General features: G+C 36.6%; 1 protein-coding gene across 1 annotated transcript in view; it reads left to right on the top strand.

Annotated features, from left to right (window-relative positions):
* The window catches only part of DNAlig1 (DNA ligase 1), a 52,846-nt gene that overhangs the window by 1,595 nt on the left and 26,697 nt on the right, over positions 1 to 24,554 (top strand). The window contains exons 2-7 of the mRNA XM_083136009.1: positions 953 to 1,039; positions 6,792 to 6,917; positions 11,274 to 11,410; positions 13,798 to 14,049; positions 16,089 to 16,224; positions 22,145 to 22,317. Of these exons, the coding sequence (XP_082992135.1) occupies positions 953 to 1,039; positions 6,792 to 6,917; positions 11,274 to 11,410; positions 13,798 to 14,049; positions 16,089 to 16,224; positions 22,145 to 22,317 (911 nt within the window). The remainder of the gene's footprint in view (positions 1 to 952; positions 1,040 to 6,791; positions 6,918 to 11,273; positions 11,411 to 13,797; positions 14,050 to 16,088; positions 16,225 to 22,144; positions 22,318 to 24,554) is intronic.

Here is a 24,554-nt window from a genome sequence, read left to right on the forward strand (position 1 = left end):
CCAGTAAACCCAAGGGGGAACGACTAAACACAAGAATAAACCACTCCAATAAAAACTTTCAATTAAAAAATCTTCATTTATACTACTGTTGGGGGCTCCACCCCCGAACCAATCCAAATCAAAATCACTAAATCTAAATTTCTACGAGTACCCGAATTTAAAATTGAACGAAAACTAAAAAATTTACATTACAACCACAAATTACCTACTCCAAAATAAAAAGAAATCAAACTTACCTTACTAATCACAATTAGCTGGAACATAAACTGGTGAAAATTTACAGTAGTTTCACCAAATTCAACGTCCGCGGGCGTAGAAGCCGAGGCCATACCAACATGACCCACCAGTAAAATACGCTCAACCGGCAACTGATAACAAGCTACTACACAATCTGTGACTACACACCAAGCACTAGCTAATTGAACATCACCAGAGCCACCTACCATCAACTTACTAAAATAAACATACGCTCGCTGACTTACCACATACAAACCACAACTTCCGATGGATACACGGCAGTAAAGTTTAACCAAGAATATATATTTGCGACTAATATTAAACCCTCGCAACTTATCAGTTTTCTGTGAGTTGCATAACTCAAGGATAATTCAGACCTCGGAAGGAGCACGTTGGTAAATGAACTGTAAGATTCATGTTTAAGAGTTTATTTCGCATTTTGTAGTTCATTTTGAAACATTTCAAGACAAAACGTAGCAAAATCCACCTCTCACTTTTCAAAAACATGAAGAATTAACACTGCAATGTGTTATTTCATATTTCGTGTTTTTGTTAAAAACAAAGTATTCATGCCCCTATGTGTAATATATTGATGAATCAATGTGTACAGAGCAGCAGATATGTTTCAAAGAAAGCAATATTGCAAGAAACTCAATTAATACTGCTGCAATAATGTATTGTGTTTTAAAGGCATGTCACATTTTTCTTTTTACAGCTCCTTTTTCACTAGGCAACCTGCCAAGAAAGAAAACATTGAAGATGCAGAATGCAACAAAGAAGAACTTGTTGAGGAAAGTTATGTGTAAGTACAGCACTACACACTAATTTTTGTAATGATGTGGAGACAGGAGATGGTAGTCATTTAATAGAGAATGAGAGATTTTTACCTTCTATGAGGATGAAAGTTTAGCCCAAAAATTTACAAAATATCTATTTGATTTCCCAACACCAAATTATATATTTTTGGTGCTCTTATTTAGTGTTTTTTTTATGAAATTTTACCAATTTTAAAAGCTTATCATGGTTTACGGAAGAATTGGAAATATATTGGATGCCAAGTTGCATGTGATTATGTTTTGTTTTCTTTTATCTTATAAGTAGAGGCACATATTTTTGGTATATAGAACACCCAAATTTCGGTTCAATAACAGAGTCAATTTTTGCATTCAAAGGTGGTAAATCAAGGTGGCTACTCACTGGGAATTCTGTGTTAATTATTGTCTCCGGAAATTATTTGTGGATTCTGCTTGAATTTTTCTCCGTAGACGTGAAAATTGCAACTTTTATTAATCGAAATCCTATTGAATTGATACATATTGATAAATGCCCTGAGGTGAGATTTTCACAGTTCAGGAAAATAATGTTGTATAAAAAATAAAACAGAATTCTCTCGATCTGTTTCTTTGTTACTGCCCTTTGTAGAGCAATCTGGCAGATGAAAGATTATTGCAAGATAAGGTGATTAGGTAGATTTGAGCTTGAAATTCTTACACAATTAACAATTTTTTGCAGGTTAGAATATATACCATAACATTTGTGTGACTTGTGTTTGTAGATGTATTTCAAAGTCTGAGTATGTGAAATGGCAAATGCAAAGCAAGGACCTCAAATTAAGTTTTTTAAATTTACCGTTGAAATTAAATTAGAATTTTTGGATACATTTGAATGACACAGATACTTCATATTGTTACCATATTTGTGTGTGCATATCAGTGCCGCAACCCCACATGGGGCAATGCCCCCCCCAACCTTGAATGGAAATCAATTCTAAGGAGGGCAAGGGGGGGCAAACATTGATGACCAAGGTCACCTGCAGAGGGCACAGAGGGGCATTTATACCCTTCGATTTCAAATTTTATGAAAATAAAAATACATTCTTAACATTTTCTCACTTTCTTAAGCTCACAATTCCTGCTTTTCTTAGTCTCATCAAATTCAGAGCCGTACCTAGGGAGCGGCAGGAGTTGGCCCTGGCCGCAGAACAATCCGAATGATAGAAGTTGTGAAAGAGAGAATGCCATGGCGCCTCATGAAATTATTTGCACCCTATTAAATCAATATTGTTTTTAGTTTGCAAAGAAATGGATTTAAAATTTTCTTGTTCGCTTCACTCCCAATATGAATGTTTTCTGTAATGCACTGTAAATTACCAGAGAGAGAAATAAGACCTCTCTTAATGGATTTTGTCTTAAATGCATGAACAATTGTTGGAAGGAAAAGGAGCGTGCACATTTGAGAGACAATTTATTTAATTTTTGTTATTGGTTTGTTATGAGGTGGATGTACGTATTGATTATGTAGTCAATAATAGACCTATATGCTATATATATCTCTCTCTCTCTCTCTCTGTTTTTTTTTTGTTTGTTTGTGTGTTTTTTGTTTGTTTTTAAAGAAACTTTGAATACGTACACAATTTTGTTGCCATGTATTTTACATCACTGCATTTTGAATATGTACAAAAAGAATAATATTCGGAGTGCATTTATCATGCATTTTCTGCCATTCAAAAATACAGTTTGTGTACTTGTTTTCCATTATTAATGAATGTGAAATTGAATGTTTTTTTTAGAAATGTTTAAAATCGTTTGTCCCAACACAAATGCTTTTACACTGACTTTTTGTGTAATTTACAAGGATGATAATGTCTTTGACACTACCACCACAACTGCTAATCATAATAATAATAGTCATAATAATGTCATTATTATTATTATTATTATTGGTACATTTATTCTGGTACCCCCCCCCCAGACAAAAGTTCGTTGTTGGCATCTCGGGTGCATGTGTGTAGGTGTTGAGAGGCGGTAATACAAAAGGTTGAAATAGGGAAAACATTGCTTGAATTTTTTTGAAAATTTGTCTTGAAAACCGGGAATTATACTTGAATTTTATCATGGTCCTAGAGTAGCCACCCTGTAAATAAAATAAAATTTCGCTGTTAAAGCTGTGAAAAAGCGGTATATAAAATGACATTTTGGTTCTAAAAATGTAAATATAATCCAAATTTGATTTAAAATCTACACAAAATAAACATATCCCTTCTAATGGCATATTTATGTCTTTACGAGAATATTAAGTTTATTCTTGTACAAAGGGGTCCATTTTTGCTTCTCAAATATTTACAGCAGAATTTATCAATTTTCCGTGAATTGCATAACTCCCAGGATAATTCTTACTTCATAAAGTGTTGCGTTGGTAAATAAACTCTAAATTTCATGTTTAAGAGTTTATTTCACATTTTGCAATATATTTCTTATTATTTCGTGACAAAACAGGGTAGGAAAATGCACCTCTCAACTTTCGGAAACATGAAAAATTAACACTACAATGTGTTATTTCACATTTCGTGTTTTTGTCAAAAACGAAATATGCATGCCTCTACTTATAAGGGATGGTCATGATGGTTTTCTTAGTTGTGGTTCTTTTTGCTAAGTTGGGGGTAATAAATGTGTATTACTATGCTGCTCGTAAATTTAATTTTTTGCTAAATTAGTAGTGTTAGGTTTAATTATTTTGGTAATTTTATTTTTTCAAGTTAGGAATGTTTAAATTTAATGCTACATTGTACATTTTTTGTTAGGTTATACATGTCACGTTTGATATTGTTAGCATTTCCAGCAAGAATTTACAATACCGGACCCTTCTGTAATTTCCATGTTACTGCTGATACTCACGAAATAATTAGTTGCGATTTATCTGAGGTTAACATGTTGGGGTGATTTGTAGAAATTGTCCATTAACATGTAGAAGTTGTAAAATAAGCTTTTCTATTCTTGCAATGATTCTCCGTATACAAGATACAAGTATGGGAACCATATTTGTTGATATGAACAATTGACGTTCGCAAATAGTTACGCTGTCTCCAGCATTGCCACACTGTTGATTTCATACTTGGAGATTATGGATCTTGTAAGAATGGCGGAAGAGAACAGTAAAAAAGTTGTTGATTACAGGTATGTTTGGCAACAATGTATCGATCATAACATTGAAGGATACAAAAATGGCATCTTCGATGAAGAACATTTGCCGTTAAAGTGCTACGAAAATGAGATTTTTTAACATTTTGTTATCACAATTAGCGGAAAACCATTCACGGATAGCCCCACTGACCATTCTCGGTAAGGTTTGGCAAACATAGTTAAAATTTGTGGTCGTAAAACCATGCACGGGTAGTCCCACAAACCATTGACAGATAGCCCCACGAACCATTCACAGTAAGGTTAGGTTAGGCAATTATGTCAGGAATGTATATTTCATTTTTTAAGCATTGGAAACAAAATCTTCCAGTAAATAATGAGCAGTCGTGCATGTCTGTTCCGATCACGGACAACTCAATTTATCTTATTTTGCAATATATACACGTGACCCCTAAATTGTAACTTCAAATTCATTATTAGGAGGCCTCAATTAGTGAGTATGCAAAATATTACAAAAATCGGGGAGGGGTCCGGTATTGTAAATTCGCTCCGCATTTCCACTTCTCTTTAGGTTTATGGATGAATGTACAACAGTATTTCAAGGAAAGAGACTGTAGTTGAGATTTGGAATATAAGGAATTCCATGCACATGGGCCTATTTCGGGATCATACATCTGGGTTTTTTGTAGTGTCCACTGCTTCAGATAATTTGTTTTGCGACAGAACATCACAATCTGTTTATATTAAAAAAAAACTATTATAAAATTTTTGAAGTGTGTATAGTCAGTCATCAGCCTCTGTTTTTTCTTGTCTTGAATGAGAATACATATTACTTTTTCACGATTTGAAATGAAAACACTTTATCATAACCACTGTCATTGTTAACATGTGAACAAATTCTTGTCACGGTCATCAGTGGTTTTTGCAAGTAATTAAAATGATATAAATATATCCATCACAAAATAATATTGTGGAAAAGAAAAGTGATGTCATTTAGAACAGCAAATTGGATGGTAGCAATAGAGAAGGGCTTTTTCTTTTATTTTGAGAAGTTTTTTGAATTTAACCATGTTATCAATATTTTGTTTGAGCTGGATTTGAAGTTGTGTATGAATAAATGCCAAAAATGTCTAAAATTTGTGGAGATAAGCCAGATAATTGTATGGCCACTCTCAGGAGTTGAAAACTAAAACTAATTCAGGTGCCGGCCCCTTTTACTCAGAAGCCAGCTTTTTTGGGCAAGTATGGTCTAAGAAAGCCATGAGTCCATCTAAGATAAAGCTACACATTTTGAAATATGAACTTAGAAAACATTTAATTTATTAATTAATACAAGATTGCATTCAGAGTAATTAATTCTTGCTCCAGAGTTGCATTTCTAAAGAACGCTCAACTGACAACAGCATGGATTGATTTTTTTTCTTTAATTTTCTGCCAGTTTTGGCTAATCACGAAGATGAGGATGAATGGTGATAAGATGAAAGGGATGAAGGGACAATCACAAAGACAGAAGGACACCACACAATACAAGCCACATGGAGGATTATACTGGCCGAGAGTCCACACGTCATAGCCTCTCTAGTCTGCAATATGCATTCCAGGGTGTATTACGTGGAAGGAAGGTTGGCATTTGGGTGTGTCTAGATAGGATCGATCACCCCTTACACTCCAGCATGAATAACTATGCAATACAGTCTAATATGTGACAGACTATATTGCCGCATATTTTAAATTCGTATTGCAACATTGAAACAATATATAACTGGATGTTTATTTTTCTGATTTATCGATACACGTGATACAGAAAATACATAAACAATAAAAAACACAGGCCTGTTATTTTTTAAAAAGTAGTGGGAATTTCCACAAGAAATATTAAAAAAATTACTGGTAACATTTTTTAGCACTGAATTTTCAAATTCAGGTGCCAGGTTTAAATGTTCAGGGGCCCTGTATTTTTCTAACCCTGGTCACTCTAATCATTAATGCTAAGCATAGCATACTTGGCAATATTTATGAGATGGGTGGTGAAATTTTATGTTGATGCTGTGTTGGTAAGAACCTCTGCGGTGGTGTAGTGGTAGCGATGTTGCTTTGTTATCTATGAACCACAGGTTTTATCCTTGCTCGAGTCATATTGTGTAGTGACTTGGATTCCACTTTATACTGTAGCTTCAGTTCAGATTAGCCTATCTGAGCATAAGGTGGATTTCAAAAAAAAATAAAACAAAGCTTTGTTGGTAGTTGTAATATGTTTCATTATTGGCCAGGCCCTCTACACCTGGTGGCAAAGAGAATAGTTTGAAACTTAACGTGAGAAATCCTGGTATATTGGCATGCATAATGTATATTGCATTGCAAACGAGTGCTGGTAGTTAAAACGGGATGATTTCTTCCATCCAGGTAATTTAACCATCTCCCAGCATCTCGTCTGCTTCACATGGCCACTTTTGGATCACGTGTCCTCACGTGGTGTTGGCACGTGTATGGTTTCAAGGGACGCCAATTGTCTCGCATGTTGTATACTTGTACAAGAATCAGATGGGTTGACTCTCATTTGAAGAGATGTAGATTGCCTGTAGTTGAGCCTTGTGATTACATGCTGACGAGAATTCTCTCCATCTGGCCGTGTCACAGAGAGAAGACCAGGCACAGCAAGGGGGTAGTTGAGGAGGAAGAGGACAGTTCTCCAGTCAAGGCGACTAAGAGGAAGAAGAGAAGAAGAATCGAAAGTGATAACGAAGAAGATGCAGATTCATCAAGGTATGTTTAAGTTGCTAAATTTATCTGCACAAGATAATGTTAATGTACACAGTGAGCATAAAGAAACAAACAGATTAAACTCTTTATAAATCAAAAACTTGTTTGTTTTATCAGGAAACATTTAGAACTGTTTTATAGAGAAAGTTTTCCAGTTTACACCTCCACTTTTCATTTGTTTTTGTGACGTCAGCATCACGTGAAGCCTCTTGAGCAATATGGCCGCTAGCCATGTAGAAAAGGCTTTCTGTGTGCATGAATTTGCAAAATCAAATTCTGTTAGTGTCGTACAGCGTCATTTTAGAACATGGTATGGCAAACAACCTTTCTCAGGGCCATCCATCCATGATTGAAACTGGTTTTCTGTGCAAGGGGAAAAGTCCTGGGAGAGGATTGATTGATTTAGTTTATTTTACTTCATGTTTTGTACCTCTTGGCTAATTTACGAAGATGGGGATGAGTGATGAAATGATGCTCAGCCTGTAATTAACTACAGGGTGGTTCATAAACTTGATTGATTGTGCATGAAAGGGAAATTTAGTGTTACAAAATCCTTTAATTCAACAAGGTGGTTCATAAGCTTGAATGGTTATGTGTGAAAGAGAAATTTAGTATTGTAGATTGATTTAATCAGACACGGAGATTCCTTAGTTGTCTCTTTGCCAGATAATCCAAGTGATAACAAGAAACTGAATCTTTCTGAAAATGGTATAAATTTTGAAAATTTTCAGTAATTTCATAACAGTGCTACCAACTCCATTTGATGTAAATGATAATCTTCATATGCCCATATTGTCACACAGCCTCAGGGCAAGAAATATATGATGTACCATGTCATGCTACAAATAAAACTGGAAAGGATGCTTAGTGGAGAGTTGAGTGATCATTTGGAGATTCCCAAGTGAACCCATGCCAAACCTAGTTTCTTATTAACTCTAAACTTACTTTCTAATGATAATATCAAGAATAATAATCTACATAAGGATATATTAGTTCCACATCGAAAGGCAAACATGTGCAGGTTTACGTGGCATGCTGATTTGTAGATGACAGGTTGCCAAACAGAATCTCCAACCCCTCTTGTTCCAGCTGGGAACATCATGGGTACTCTCTTCTGGGAATGTGAAGATGCACTCTGTGTGGATTTCCTCACAATAAGTGTTGAATATTACCAGGATAACCTCCATCCACACATGCTCACTTGCAAAACGGCTACCACCAAGAATTGCAATGGAAATAGCCTCCGTATCTGGATGGGAAAAGGAGTGGATATGCATGTAACCTAAATAATTCTTCTACAGCTTCCAGATGGCTGGCCCAAGTTCATAATAAGCCAGGGGAGACTGTATTGTAAAGTAGCACCTTCAATATCAGCAATTGGATCACAGATTTTATATTTTATTTATAATTATAATTAATTTTTGCTCATAAGTGTGGTTGTTGTACTATTATAGTTTTTTTAAAAAAATTATGCAACCTAGAAGAGTGATATAAATGGAAAGTTTTCAGAAGAAAAAATATTGTTTTACCACTTTATGTATACTTTCCTTCTGTTATTGAAATGCTTTTTTCCTTCACGATTCTTTAGTGCAGTGACTATTTTTTGAGCTGTGTATTGATCCCTCTTTGTCAGGTCTAGTGGCTAGCAATATGCACTATGAAAAATTTGAGCAGATGCTCATTTTTCCTAAAAACATTTTCCCTGGGCATGATTTTAAAAAATAACATTCACTCTGTAATATTATTCTTTGTAATCTAAGCTTCATTGCTTTCTGTTAAAATAATTATTTGGAAGTGTTTTATCAGTGAAATAATTTATTTCACACCAAATCAGTGTTGCCATAGACATGCAGATATTAACATTTGATTTGAATGTTTAATTTAAATGTGTTCATTATGGGGTAATCTTATTTTGCCAGCATTGATCATGCAAAAATATAGTCAGTGAAAATTAAAAAAATGGCTTATTTTAATTCTATTTTGATCAAGTAATAGAAGTTGGCAGGTGCAAAATTCAGGTATGGTCAGTGATCAGAACGCTACATTTTAAAAGTAGCTTCGCTACAACTACAGCTACTCTTTCAAAATGTAGCTTCGCTACAGCTACAGCTACATTTACCAAAAAGTAGCTCGCTACGCTACTCCTGTTCGCTACTCGCTACTTTTTGCGCTACTTCTGCATAAAAAAACTTAAAAACAACAATATGGGTATTCAAAAAATCCCCTACTACTGGTAAATAGATTCTGTTATTCCTTATAATGATTCCAGTCATTTGATAATTTTGATAGCAATGTTACTTCAGTTACTTATTTTTACTATAGTTTTTGAGAATACCGTACCTATGTAAGTGGCATATCAATTCAAATTTGCTTTATGAATATTGCAATTAGGGTGTTACCCAAATTACATAATTATTACAATTATACACAAATAAATAAGCCCGACCCTGTGGCCGAGTGGTTAGCACATCGCGCTGCGACGCCAAGGGTCCCGGGTTCGAATCCCGGTCGGGCTTGGTTGTTTGTGAATGTCCATTCATCAATTTCATCATTTCATCACTCATCCCCATCTTCGCAAATTAGCCAAGAGGCACAAAAGGCGAAGTAAAATAAACTAAATCAAATCAAATTATACACAAATAAAATTTGGTAGAATTAAGTATTTATGTTCACATCAACATATTTTTCTTGAGAATAAATATTTTATTATCCTTCTTCCTCGTTTTCACAATTAGCCGAAAGTGGCAGAAAGCAACTATAGATAAGAGAATAATTAAATAAACCATTTATCCTCATTGTCATGATTGAGAGAAGTGGAAGAATAGATGAGGGATGAGGAGGTAAACTTCGAAGATTAATATGAAATTGGGATGTACCTATGACATGCAAGAAGGTAATATGTAACACATACTATGTGCCAATAATTACGTATGGAGCAGAGACTTGGACAATGACATAGAGAGACAAAGAAAAGATGCAGGCAGTGGAGATTAATTTTTTAAGGAGTCTTGTGAGGAAGATTAGAAGGGATAGAATGAGAAATGAGGAGATTTGACAGACAGTGGGTATAGTGAAGCTTCAGGACAGAATAGATCAGGCACAGATGAGATGGTTCAGACACATGAAGAGGATGGATGCAGAAAGACTACCAGTAAGAGCTTACAATGCACAAGGAGTGGGAATAAGGTCAAGGGGGAGACTAAGATGTCGGTGGAAAGAGCAGATAGTGGAGAGTGTTAGGAGACAAAATTGGAACACCTTGGAAAGAGAGGAGTTGTGAAAGACCAGGAAAAAAATGGAGAGGCTTGACTTCTATGCCGACCCAGCCAGAGGCAGGAAACAGCGAAGGATGATGATGATGATGTCATGATTAGCAAAAGTTACAGAAAGTGACACAAAAGTAGGAGAAATACATACATTTGAAAACTATGTATATTTACTAAAGAAAATTGTCGTTTCTGCAGGAAAGTCAATAACTTGTACATACTTTTTGCAATATGATAAAATTATTGAGGAAACTGTCGTGTAAACCTGAGTGTTCTAAACGTATTGTAATTTTAAAATTTGTGAACAAATACTATGTCGAAAATAACTGTAATTCCAGAAACTGTATATCATTCTTGTAACAATAATTTCTTGCTGGTGAGATCTTATATACTGACGATGACGTATGTTAACGTACTGAGCCATTTATTGCTGGCACTATTCCCTTGTCAGTGCAGTGGAAATTTCATCGCTCGTTTTTGCACTGCAAGTTGTGTCTTACACAGCAATTAATGACATTTTGGTGTCTCTTACACCATGAATATCCACAGGATTTGTTCCGGGGGTGACGCAAACGAGGCACTTTTTTCCAGTGGTGCAGCAAACGAGGCATGTTTCTCCCCAAAATAGAGATGCAGCTAAAAAAACGTAGCTGTTAGCAGGAATATATTCATATATGTCACTTAGTTATCTGGATATCTGAATTCTTCAGATACTAATTAAATAAATTACGCAGATATCTATAATCTACAATCTAGATAATCTGGGTCTCCATGTAATAGACTGTCTTTATGAACCTCCTGCAACATTAAGGGTTATTGTCGATTTTTTCTTACACTGTTGCCACATTCAAAATTCACCTCAAAATGCCAAGAAAAAATGTAGCTGTAGCGAAATTTTCGCTACAACTACAGGAATTTTGTAGCTTCGCTAGCGCTACAACTACAATTTTCAAAATGTAGCGTCGCTACAGCTACAGCTACAAATTTTGTAGCTAGCTACAGTAGCGACGCTACAAGTAGCTCGCTACTTCTAACCACTGCATATGGTACCTTCTTTTTCTAATATTTGATGTGATGAAATATTTTCCTGCAGCCCACCATGTAAGAAGAAATCATTACCCAAAGATGAATCTCCACCGAAGAAGATATCTCCAGTAAAATCTTCACGGAAAGGGACGAAACAGGTCAAAAGTGATGCTAAAGACTCTCGGAGTGCTTCAAATAAAACAGGTAACTAACCTTCTTAAACCCGAAGGTTCATGGCTGCAGCAACACAGGCCTTCCATCTGTCCCTATCCTGAACAAGATCTATACACTCTTTTCCATCCCTACCAATTTCCTTTAGGTCCATCTCAAAATTATCCCTCCATCTTCGTCTTGGGCTTCCTACAGGTCTCTTACCATCAGGTTTCCCAACAAGAACTGAAAACTCCTCTTTCCTCTCCCATTCGTGCCACATGGCCTTCCCACCTAAGTCTTCTTGATTTAATCATTCTAATAATATCTGGACATGAATACAAATTATGTAGTTCTAAATTATGTAACCTTCTCCACTCACCTGTCTCGTCATCCCTTTCAGGACCATATATTTTCCTAAGGATCTTATTTTCAAATATTCTCAATTTATGTTCCTCTTTCAATGTAAGGGACCAAGTTTCACATCCATATAATAATACAGGCAAAATTACTGTTTTGTATATTTTCACTTTTAGTTTTAGATATTAAAAGAGAAGACAAAAGTTATGAAGAGAAAAGTAACATGCATTTCCTGAATTAAGCCTGCTTTTTATTTCCTCTTTAATATCTTTTTCATTTGTTAGTATTACTCGTAAGTTCTTGAATTTGGAAACTGGTTCAAATGAATTGTTATCAATAATGATTTTGATTATTACCTAACACTTGGTTTTGGACTGTAAGCATATATTTAGTTTTCTCTTTACTAACTTCCAAACCTATCTCTTCAGCTGCTTTGAAAAATATTTTAGCATTATTCTTAATTGCATTTATATCATCCCTAATAAGTCTACATCATCTACATATGCTACCAACTGAGTCGCACCATTTAATTTTAGTCCTTCTTTAGTTTCTTTTACCTTCCTAACAGCATATTCTAAGGCAAAATTAAAGGGCAATGGAGATATTTTATCATATTAACAAGCTTCTTCGTTATTCCAAACTCTACTAATATATTATATAATTTATCTCTTTTGACCGAATCATAAGTTTTTTTGAAATCAATGAATAGCTGATGGACACTGATTATATTCCCACTTTTTCTCAAGTGTCTGTCTGATGAAAAAAAATTGATCTGTAGTTGATCTGTTACGTTTAAATCCACAAATCACCTATAATTTGATTAGCATAAGGGGTTAGTCTTGTTAAAAGAATGTTAGATAATATTTTATATTTTGTTGAGAGTAGAGAAAATCTTACTTTACAAAGGTACGACATATGAAAATAATAACAAAATGTCACAATTTTTCACTAAATTACTGGCTATTTATAAATATATGTGAGTGGTAGAATTGCCAGTAATTTTACAGATAAACTGATTTGCCTATATCAACAGATGCTTGTAAGGTACCAATTAATCTGTTCCATCCCTAATAATATTAATAACAATAATACAGGAGGTGAGGATGGTATGACTATGAGAGGAAATTGAACATGCCATTGTATTGGATTTAAAATAGTAATGAGCTGTGCATCAAGTATTCTGAAAAATAATTTTGGATTCTGGAAAACTCGGGGAAAATGTATTTGGAGTTCATGTGAGAACCCTGAGTTAGCACAGTGCATTGCAATAGTGGCTCCCGACTTAAATCCCGGCCTGTGCATGGATGTTCTTTGTTAGTGTCCCTGCATCATATCTCTCATCCTCATTATTTGAAATTAGCCAAAAGTAGCAGAAAGCAATGCTAAGTAATAAAAATGAAACAAATAAGTCAGATTTGACCAACAATGTTCACTAATTTTTCACACAATAAGTTATTAATAGAGGCATGCATATTTCATTTTTGACGAAAACATGAAATGTGAAATAACACATTGTAATGTTAATTTTTCATGTTTCTGAAAGGTGTGAGGTTGATTTTCCTGTCCTGTTTTGTCACGAAATAATGCAAAATGAACTGCAAAATACACTCATAAACACGAAATTTAGAGTTTATTTACCGACACGACACTTTCTGGAGTCAGAATTATCCTGAGAGTTATGCAATTCATGGAAAATTGTTTAATTCTACTGTAAATATTTGAGAAGCAAAAATGGGCCCCTTTATGCAGGAATAAACTTAATATTCTGGTAATGACATAAATGTGCAATTAGAAGAGATATGTTTCTTTTGTGTAGTAAGTACAGCTTTTAAATCAAATTTGGGATTATATTCACATTTTTAAAACTAAAATGTAATTTTATATACTGCTATAACAGCGAAATTTTATTTTATTTACCACTTTTGTACCTGAAATTGACTGTTTTTGTACCGAAATTTTGTTTTTTTATTTACCAAAAATGTGTATATCTCTAGTTATTAAATATTTTTTATTTGTCTGACAGTAAGGCATTCTGTTTTAGTAACTATCAGACTATCAGCATGAAACATTTTTTATTTCAGCAAAGAAAAAACTGCAGAAATTTCTGGCAGGAGCTTCAGTAGGAGGAGAAAAGAAGGATATTGACAAGGAAGAGAAAGAAAATCATATAGAAGCAGAAACAGATGCTGAAGGAATAAAGAACAATGGAACTTCAGAAAAAGCAGATGAAATAGCAGCAAGTAAGGAAGAGGAGGCAGACCCTGAGAAGGAGAATGTGGAAGTTAAAGAAGAGAAAAAAGGATCAAAGTCTCCAGTAGTTTCTAGTTTTTTTGGTAAGTTTTTGTTGCTATAAAATTTGCAGCATTAGCCTGTGTAAAAAGTATTCACAAGATTACGATTGGGTAGATCCATGTATGTTGTAATCTGATTATCAGTGATATCATCAATGTCAGTAGCTAAACAACTAGAATCTTATTTTTCTTCTACCATTTATTACATAAAATCAAAATGCACCTGAAGTTAGTAATTTTGTCCACTGAAATATGGACTCGTATCTAACAAGATGTGCTTATATGAGAAATGATTGATTGATTGAGTTGGTGTTTTAAGTCTACTTTATGCACAGTAAAGCTAATCGGGTCTGGGCCTACAGCTTGAAGTGGGATCTGAACCACTATGAGCCTCCACCGGGAATCAAACCTGGGACCCCTACTTATATGAGAAATGCTACTGAACTTTAGTAGAATCGGGTAATGGCATGAACAATTCGTTAATACCCTCTTGGTGTCAGTTACATCCTGTAAATGTGATAATTTGCAGTAGCAATCTAGTAACTAAGGACTTGAACACACACATCTTGTTGTTGCACTTTACAGAGGTCTGAGACTTTTTCAGGCTGTCTACACAAAGTCACGCAACTGAGATTTTGAATGTACGTAACATTTGTACGAATAGCTATAGAGACATGAATCTCACACTAGGTATTAACTTCATCTATGTGGGTATTTTTTGAATGAAACAAGAATATTATTCTCTACGTGAATGTTTAGTATGAGAAAAAAGTTACTAAGGTGTAAAAACTTTTTTGCATGAAGTAAAAGCAAATATGGATAATAAAAACAACTGTGGATTTGCTTGTAAAAATTTTTGATCTGTACCAATGGTCTCTGTGGATATTTATTGAACTGATAAAAAAACTATTTGAAAGAAAGAAAAGAATTGAACTTTATCGTGCAAGAAGATAAGTAGATTAGTTTTTTTGTTTCAAATCCTTATATAATTCAGGCATTGGTTGAATAGCCTAGCCATATCTCGGGCACACTTTGTACTGCCCTCTGACATGACCAATGTTACCAGTACCTCGTAATTTCGAAAAAACAAACTTTTTATGAATATGCTGTAATTAACCCCATGAAATCATCTGTAATGCATAAACTGCATGAAATATTATAGTTATTTTACCAGTTCAATAAATACCCACAGAGACCATTGATACACATCGAAAATTTTTGCAAGATACTCCACAGCTGTATTTTATCTATGTTTATTTTTACTGCGAGCAATAATGTTTTTACAGTGTTGTAACTTTTTTCACATATTAAACATTTATTTAGAGCATGATTTTCTTGTTTAATATTTCAAAAATATCCACATAGACAAAGTAAATACCCAATGTAAGTGTCATGCATCTATCGCTTTTTGTACAAAAGTTATGTACATTTAAATTCTTGGTTGTGTGAGTTTTTGGACACCCTGTATAATCTAGTTCCTGCAGAAATGATCAGTTGTTATTTCTTACATATTTGATTAATCTCAACAGTGAAGCCAGTTGGAAACTCGTGTCCAGACCAGGATTCAAATCAGATCCTCTGTTGATAAGATAAATGCACCCAACTACCATGGTGGCACACAAAATACAGGGTAATTCTAAAAGCTTGTTACACTTTCACATCACAAATGCAATACATTGATGTACTACATGAACATCAGCAATCAAAGTTTTATTTCACGATCAGACATTCACTGTGTGAATCACCAGTCACCACGAATGTGCAGAACTCCATCGGACAAAATGCCTTTACCACTTGCATCACCATTTTTTTGATATGATAGAAATAAAATGATTTGTAATCATACTTTGCAAGTTTTCATTTCATATGCTATTGCAATATGTTCAAAAACATGACTTTGTGAATATGTAATCTTTTGTAATTATCCTGTACATGCAATGTTCTTGAAGTTTATATTAAAATTATTAACAATGCATGAACTGGTACACTAATAATGTTATAGCTTCAGTGTGGATAGGTGATGCAACAGTGTGAAGCGATATCCAAGTGTGCAGAATAAGTTTTCCGATTCTTCTTTTCAGCTCCAAGACAGTCAACAGCTGGCAGTAAGAGTTCAAAGCAAGATAAAGCATCTAAAGATGAACCAGGTGTGAACTATAACCCAAACAAGTCTAACTATCATCCAATAGATGATGCATTCTGGAAAAAAGGAGAGCCGTAAGTATCAGATCACCCCCTTAAGAAAGTCTTAGATTTCCTGATAAGGAATCCATGTCCATGTTAAATGTTTATATTTTTACAGCCACTTGCAAGGCAAATTGGTTTCTCTTCTCCCAATAGTTGTATCTTAACAGTGTGAACTTAATGTAAGTGGTGATTTGCCTACAGTTTAAGCATTCTCACATTAATCGGTTAGAAAGGCAAGAGATTCGGAAAAGAAGTTTTCAAGTCTGTTTCTTATTTTCAGCTGAATGTAGATTATGAATGTGTTTAATATTTGTGATGGGACCAATTAGTTAGTAGTCTACAGCTATTGGTCAATGTGATATACAGTCAACTCTCGATTCTACGACCCCGGATATAACGACCCTCTCGAAGTAATGTCTCTTTTTTCGGGTACCATGAAAAATTTGGAAAAAAAGTTGAAAAATTGAAGGAAATCGGCCGAAAAATAGGTTTTTTGCACTCATTTTATTTGCTGGTTTGCAATTCCCTCCATGAGCACTCTTTGGGTCGCAAGTGGGCCTGATCTAAAAGTAGACACCACCACACTACGCTTGAGGATATCCAGTAGCACTTGACCTCTGCCCCCCCCCTCCCCCAAGTGCATGTCACGGTTGCTACTTACGTGCCAGGCTTGTTTTGCCATAATTTGCCATTCGCTTGCTCTTCGATACGGTACCCTGTCTCTGTGCTTGTGCTATTACGTCTTGGATTTGTGACGACCCACGCTATTTATTACAGATTTGTGATTTCGGCAAAATGAGTGGAAAGAGGACATTCTTGACGCTAATAAAGAAGTATGAGATCATCCAGGAAGTGGATGAAAAGAAAATGACAAAGACAGAGATTGCGTGGTGGCATGGCATCCCGAAGTCGACACTTTTCACGATTCTCAAAATGAGAGATGAAATCGTGAACGCAGTGCAGAAGGAAGGCCACAATGTTAAATCCAAAAATTTGGAAGGCACGGCGCATACAAACCTGGAAAAGGCTATGCTGGAGTGGTTTGGCCAGCATAGAGCTCAAAACGTACCTATTAATGGACCAATGATGCAGAAGAAGGCCGAACGACTTTGCCCTGAAGTTGGGGATAGATAACTTTAAATGTTCAAGTGGGTGGCTGGAGCGTTTCAAAGTGCGTCAGAATATCCAGCCACAATGTCGTCGGCGAAAGTGCATCGGTCCTTCTGGAATTGGTGAGTGTGTGGCTGCCATTGGTCCAAAACATCCTCAACTGCTATCCGCCTCAAGATGTGTACAACACTGATGAGCTGGGGATATTCTACAACCTGATGCCAGATCACACTCTTGCCGTGTAAGGGATAAGTGCAAGGGTGCGAAGAGGAGTAAAGAGCGTCTCACCGTCCTTCTGTGCTTCAACATGGACGGCATCGATAAAATGAAGCCCCTCATGATCGGAAAGTTCAAGAAACCCCAAGGCTTCAAGGGCAACATCCTGCCTTGTGATTCTGACTTTAATAAGAAGGCATGGATGACCTCGGGGGTGTTTACGAGGTGCCTTCGAGGCTTCGATTCGAGGATGGGTTGCGGCAAACAGGAAAGTCATGTTCTTCATCGACAATTGTCCTGGACATCCTTCTCTCGACAATCTCCGGAACATCGAGCTTGTTTTCCTACCGAAGAACATCACCAGCGTGCTTCATCCTCTGGACCAGGGGATAATTCAACAGGTGAAGGTGAAGTACCGTGAGATGCTTGTGCAGGGTATGGTGTGGAAACTTGACATGGGCCAGGAAGTCAAGAAGTGGGACATGTTCAGGGCCATGGGAGGAATCGTCGCCAGTTGGAGGGCTGTGAGGCCTGAAGTGATTACAAACTATTTCCGACACGTCCACTTTGTCCCACCAGTCGACGATGAGCCTGCCGTCGGTGTGCCTTCGCTGCCGCCAAAAACTCAGACAGCCTGCCTCCAGTGGATGCCGAGCCTCAGCATGCCAAATCGACAACACCTGCATGTGTCCCCCCAACTTTCTCTTATCCGTGCAATGAAGAAACTTGGCACTTTGGCCCCAGACTGCACGTACGAGCAGTACATAACAGCGAACAATGACATTGCTGTCTGAGACACTCTCGATGATGCCAATATAGTCTGAGGGCAGCAGGAGTCTAGCAATGAGGAGGGGGAAAAGAAATGGAAGAAGAGCCTGAAGATGTCCCCACCATCAAAGATATTCTCAAAGCGGTGGATGTGTATAGAAGCATACTGAAACACAGGGGTGCCAGTGAAGAGATGTGGTCCTACTTTTACAAAGTGAAAGACTTTGCAGAACAATCATAGAAGAAACAGACATCAATAATGGACTTATTCAGAAAGTAGTGAAGGGGAATATCTCTCTCTCTCTCTCTCTCTCTCTCTCTCTCTCTCTCTCTCTCTCTCTCTCTCTCTCTCTCTCTCTCTCTGTGTGTGTGTGTGTGTGTGTTTGTGTGTGTGTGTGAGTGTGAGTGTGTGTGTGTGTGAGAGAGAGAGAGAGAGAGAGAGAGAGAGGGGGGTGTTAGTGAATTCGATCAAGGACAAACGGACAATTGATGAAAATAAGCGTGAATATTGCCAATCGTGAGTAGACTTATTGATGTTTTATGTTTATAAAATTACGTGTTTTTTGTGTTTCATTTTCTAGCAATATTTAATGTTTTGTTTTCTTAATGAGATTTTTTAATATGGTTAACATATATGTACATATAAGGAGGTAGAATTAGAATTATGCATCTATGGCCTCCATTAAAGGTGTCATCCCATCATTCACTTGGACTGACGTGTTTACTGACAATTGATGAAAATAAGCCTGAATATTGCCAACGATGAGTAGACTTATTGATGTTTAATGTTTATAAAATTAGTTTTTTTTTTGTCCATTTCACTATCTAGCAATATTTATGTTTTGTTTTGTTCATTCGATTTTTGACATGGTTAACATATAGTATGTACATATAAGTAAGGTAGAATTATGCATCCATGGCCTCTATTAAAGGTATCATCTCACCATTTGCTTGGACTGACTTATTGGACGATTATGTTGCAAACTCCAAGTTGTTCGTTTTTCACTCACTTAGTGAAAATGTTTGAAAAAGGTAAGATTTGATACACAGGGAAAAGAGTACTACATATATACCGTATTTATGCATATACAGTATAAGGCATGGGCTGGTTTTTATTCAAGTCCTGCATCTGAAACATTGCTCGTGTGTTCATTGACAGCATGGGAATGCGTAAAGCAGTGCTCGATCCACGCTTTTCTTTTTTTTTCTGTCTGCAGCTTGCTTCGAATATTAGCACACTTAATGATAAGACTTCTCTTCTTCAACCCGTGCAGTGCGATGTCCTTTAGAACTCGTTCAACCACCTGTTTCTCCCTCCCTTCCTTTCCAGCCAGACTGCTACTGCCTGACTCCAGTGTTTTGTCTAGGTGGCAAACATCGCCTGCCTTATCAACCTTTTTCCCAGGAACCGTGAAAGTTGTATCAAGAGTTGACTGTATTAGTTTATTGGAGAAATTCGTGGTCAGATTGGTAATTTTACTACTGTAATATTTCAAGAAAGTGGTCTGGTATTGAGTACTATTCTGTGATTTGAGTGTTCTGAATTTTATGGCACTCTCTGCTTTGTAAAACAATTTTCTGTAATTTTTGTAAAATAAGTATATCTTTCCTGAGGCAAAGTGCATGTGAGAGATGGTCATACACACTTCTAAAGGATAATCATCCAAGTTGCTCATGACATATACGAGGGTGAGTCAAAAAGTATCTATTTATTTACGCAAAGGTAGGGGTTCAACACGTTCATCATTTTTCAACATAGTCACCTCCCTTGTCAATGCACTTGGTCCAGCGGTCCACAAACTTGTGTATTCCTTCCGAGAAGAAGTTTTTCGGTTGGTCGCCGAGCCACTTTTGCATCGCTTCCTGCACATCTAAGTCAGTTGAAAATCAACAGCATCGCAAAGCATCCTTGAGCGGCCCAAACAAATGAAAGTCAGATTCAGCAAGATCTGGGCTGTAGGGAGGTTGTTCCAGCACCTCAAAATTCATCTTGATGGTGTTACTGGTGTGCCGAGCCATGTGCAGGAGGGAGTTGTAATGCAACATCAACATTGTCTTAGACAAGAGACCTCGCCGTTTGTTGCTGTTCCCGCCCGTCATCCAACAAGAAAACACTTTTCTTGTTTTGGCTGCTGTTTGTAGCATTTCCAATAAGGTAATGGTGCTGTAGGTAGACTAATCCACATAAATGAGACACTCAATTACATCGAACTGATGTATTCGTCGCAAAATATACATTATTTGCAGCCAACCTGCACTACGTATCTTACATAGCGTCGCTTCTCTCTTCACAGACTATTCACTCTCTCACTCAGTAGGCACTAGTGTCCAGAGAATAACGTGGTGGCCATCTTGGCTCCAATAATACAAGGTACGGAACAGTTGCGAAATGCTTATTTCAGCTTCTTCTCGAACATTTCACTGTAACTTGCACTGTTGATCGTAGTCCACTTTGCCATGTAGTCTTCCAGTAGTGCATTCCCTTGTGCGTCCCAAAAGACGGTCAGCAAAATCTTTGCTGCCGATGGCTCAGTCTTGAATTTTTTCTTCGTCGGAGATCCCGGGTGTTTCCACTGCATACTTTTTTGTTTCGATTCTGGCTCATGGTGATGTAACCATGTTTCATTACCAGTGACTATCCTACTCAAAAATGTGTTGCCTTCCCTATTGAACTGATTGAGTAAGCATTGGCAGATGCGTCTTGGTACCCATCGTGCTCAGACTTTATGGAAACCGAGCTCTTCGTGGATGATTTGATGGGCAGAACCATGACTGATGTTTAAAGAAGACGCTACCTCATAAATGACAACTCACCTATTCGACAGAACCATCTCTGGAGCTTGCTGAGTTGAGTTGGTATTTTAAGTCCACTTTATGCACAGTAAGGCTAATTGGGACTGGACCTACAGTTTAAAGTGGGATCCAAACCACTATGTGCTGCCACCGGGAATTAAACCCGGGACCCTTTGATTACAAGGAGACGACGCTACCACTGTGCCATTGGTGAGCCCCTCGAGTTTGCTGAATCTTGTTGTTCGTGGTGGAGGTTGAAGGGCATCCGGCTCCCTCTTCATGCGTCAAACTCTTCTGGCCGCTTTTAAACTTCTCGATCCACGAAACAACACTTTTACGTGATAAAGAACTGTCCCCATATTGTGATAACAGTCTACGATTAATTTCAGCCCCTTTCACACCTTCCGACCAGGGAAATCAGATCCTTCTTGATGCATACTTTAGAGGAGCAGCCTTGATCTATCTGCAACAGAAGAAAGAGCAATGGATTAAACTTACCGTCTTGTACTGATTTAGACTTTAGCAAATATTTTAATATAGAAGATTCAGGTAATTATTCTAAGGGCTTATTTTTGCTGGAGTTTATCGTGGTTAAAATAGAACCTTCTTTAGAATCAGTTTGTTAGGAGAAATAATGGTGAAAAACCTACAAAATCAGGCAATGCAATAAAGTTTAATCAGATAGGGGTCATTTAAAATTAGCAAATAAAACAATGCAATATGACGAATAATCATTTTTAAATAATTCTCAAATTCTGCCCTCTCTTTAATTTCAGGAACTTTTATGACATAACCACAAGGGTACAACATTATAACATCCGAGGGCAGAAGGCAATGTAGCCAACCTAAGGAGAGTTATGGTGAAAGTGTAGATAATTTTCGACTCCCTCGTATATTTAAAAATACCACATTGGTACACTCTCTGTGCATAGGCTTCATTTTTTAAACTCGAAATTGGATGCTACATATTAATAATGAATATAGAGAAAGTTCTCAAAGTAGCAGCCCTCGAAATGTGTTAACTGAGACATTGGACTGGCTTTTAACATTCTGTTTCCCATAGGGTTCCATATTTGGCACTGGCAAGAACACTGGAGCACATAGAAAACACAAGTGCAAGACTGAAGATGATAGAAATCCTGTCCAACTACTTACGATCTGTAATGGTTTTGACCCCTGAGGATCTCCTCTGCAGTGTCTACCTGTGCTTGAACAAACTGGCACCAGCTTACGAAGGTAAATGTCATTTGCAGAAGTACATAGGAATAATTAATGAATGTAGACAAAAACAAACATAATGTACACTGGAACTTTGCGATTATGTACCTGGATTTTTACATTTTTCTCTTATGTTCTCAATAAAGCAGCATGAGCTCCCACCAAGCTCCTGCCTTTGGTGTGAGCAGTTCCAGGTTCAATCCCAGGTGGGAACTGCAGAATTTTTGTGTTGACACAGCATCGTGAGGACAATTGAAGAACTTGAAAGTATCAGTAATAAAGAAGTAACTTTGGTTTAGGGGAAAAAAACCAGCATTAATGGATGAGTTCAACTTGACATCATCACGCAGTGTACTCTGGGAATTGGGCAAATATTTGCATATGTTAAGGAAAGTGTATGATAGGCCTTCTTATGTTGAGAAAATTTTACACGGAATCTATAACGCTTTGGAAAAGGTAAAGAGTACACGTTTTTCATACAATCATGATAATCATACATTGAATCACTTCAACAAAGATCATATGCATGTTTTCAATACAGGATCTTTTCTGTTAGCCTGAAATATTGCACAATGAATTGCGGGGAAAGTTGTTCCCTGAATATCATTCACTGGACTCAGTGCTCTAACAAGTGGTCCTCAAAGGTTGGTTGTGCTACCATGGTTAGTTGTTCATAAAATACCATAAACACTATTTTAACTCTTTCGCTGTGGGATTTTGGCACTCTGATGTAGCTTTCGCTGCGTAGTTTTTGTAGAAAATATTCAGAATTGCATAAATTTGTAAAAGAAGTATTCTAAAGTACTGATATAAATTGTTCCATTAATCTTTGAAAAATGGACATAGCCTGGAGTTACTCTTGGTGTTAGCTTTTCATTGTTATTGAAATGGATAGTGGCATGCCCAGGGGGTTAGGGAGCAGGGAGTTTTTTTTTTTTAGGGCTCATAACCCTTTTGGTCCATCATTCCAAAAAAAAAAAAAGCAGGAAGGATAGCGAAATGAGGGTTGACTACTAAAGAAAAAGTATGTATACCCTCCCCCCTCTTTCAAAAATCTTGGGCACGGCACTGAGGAGATAAATGATCCTTGTTGCCATACATACACACAGTGGTACACGTTTTTCATTTGTTCAGAACCAAAGTGAGTTATTTCCTTCGAAAATAGTTCAAATGACAGAGATTAGATGGCAGAATGGTCTGGTAATAATTTTTCTTATGGGATGACTTCGCTCGACACCAGCAAGGACGAGAATATTCGAAATCAACTGCATTCGCCTTTCGTAAGTTAAGCATGTTGAAGCAAATCGACTGAAGTTGCTTGCCACAGCGAAAGAGTTCAATCAAATTTCTAGTTTTTACATTTTCCTGAATTTTAATTAATTTTTTATTTTTGACCCCTGGAAAACATAAAATTGATGTTGCAGTGTGTTTGTTATTCTTTTACATATTAAATATAGTGAAGTATTCTTAAACATGTAAAACAAACTTACTTTTTCATATGCTGCCTGTGTGGCTTCCTGATGGGAACAATTTTTCATTATTCTTCAGCCTGTCGTTAACCAGTGTCACCGTGGTCACAAAGAGATTTGATATTTTGCATTATAAGGAATGTAGTGTAACACTATTGCGTAAGGTACTATATATGATATACTTAATACTAAGACTTCATTTAAAAGCACTGTTCCAAGACATAATAATTATTTGTTGTTCTAAATCCTAACATCATAGTACCTAAGTACTAATTACTAACTTCAAGGCCAATCGTTTAACTATTAACTAGAAAGCAAGTTCCAAGTGGAAAGTCCACTTAGATAAAATGGGTCTTACCCTCTAAGACAGCAGCGGCGTTAGTCAGGACGGCCTCTCGTCGTCTCACCAGTCCGCAGGACACACCCACCGTTGTGTACAAGAAGTATATATTCACAATACGACCTTGTCTTCATCCTCAACCCAGCTCTTATAGTCCAGTAAAAGTAGGCAAAATGTCATCAAAGAATGGAAAAAATTCCAACAGAGATAAAAATTGGTAGATATCACCAGCATGGTATTTCAAACAACATACTAAAAGTCCCCGACAATCCGAGTTGTGCTCTGTCCGCCATATTGGAAAATGGCGGATGAACGGTTACGTTTGATCATAATTGCTTTATTAACTAAAAATGGTGAAGGTTGAGCCGAAAATGTGTTCAGACATAAATTAAAGAAAATAAAATTTCCAATAACTGTAAGAAGATAAATTTTTGTGATTTAACCAA

This window comes from Lepisma saccharinum, chromosome 14 (genome assembly GCF_977018435.1).
Source record: "Lepisma saccharinum chromosome 14, izLepSacc3.1, whole genome shotgun sequence".
NCBI lineage: Eukaryota > Metazoa > Arthropoda > Insecta > Zygentoma > Lepismatidae > Lepisma > Lepisma saccharinum.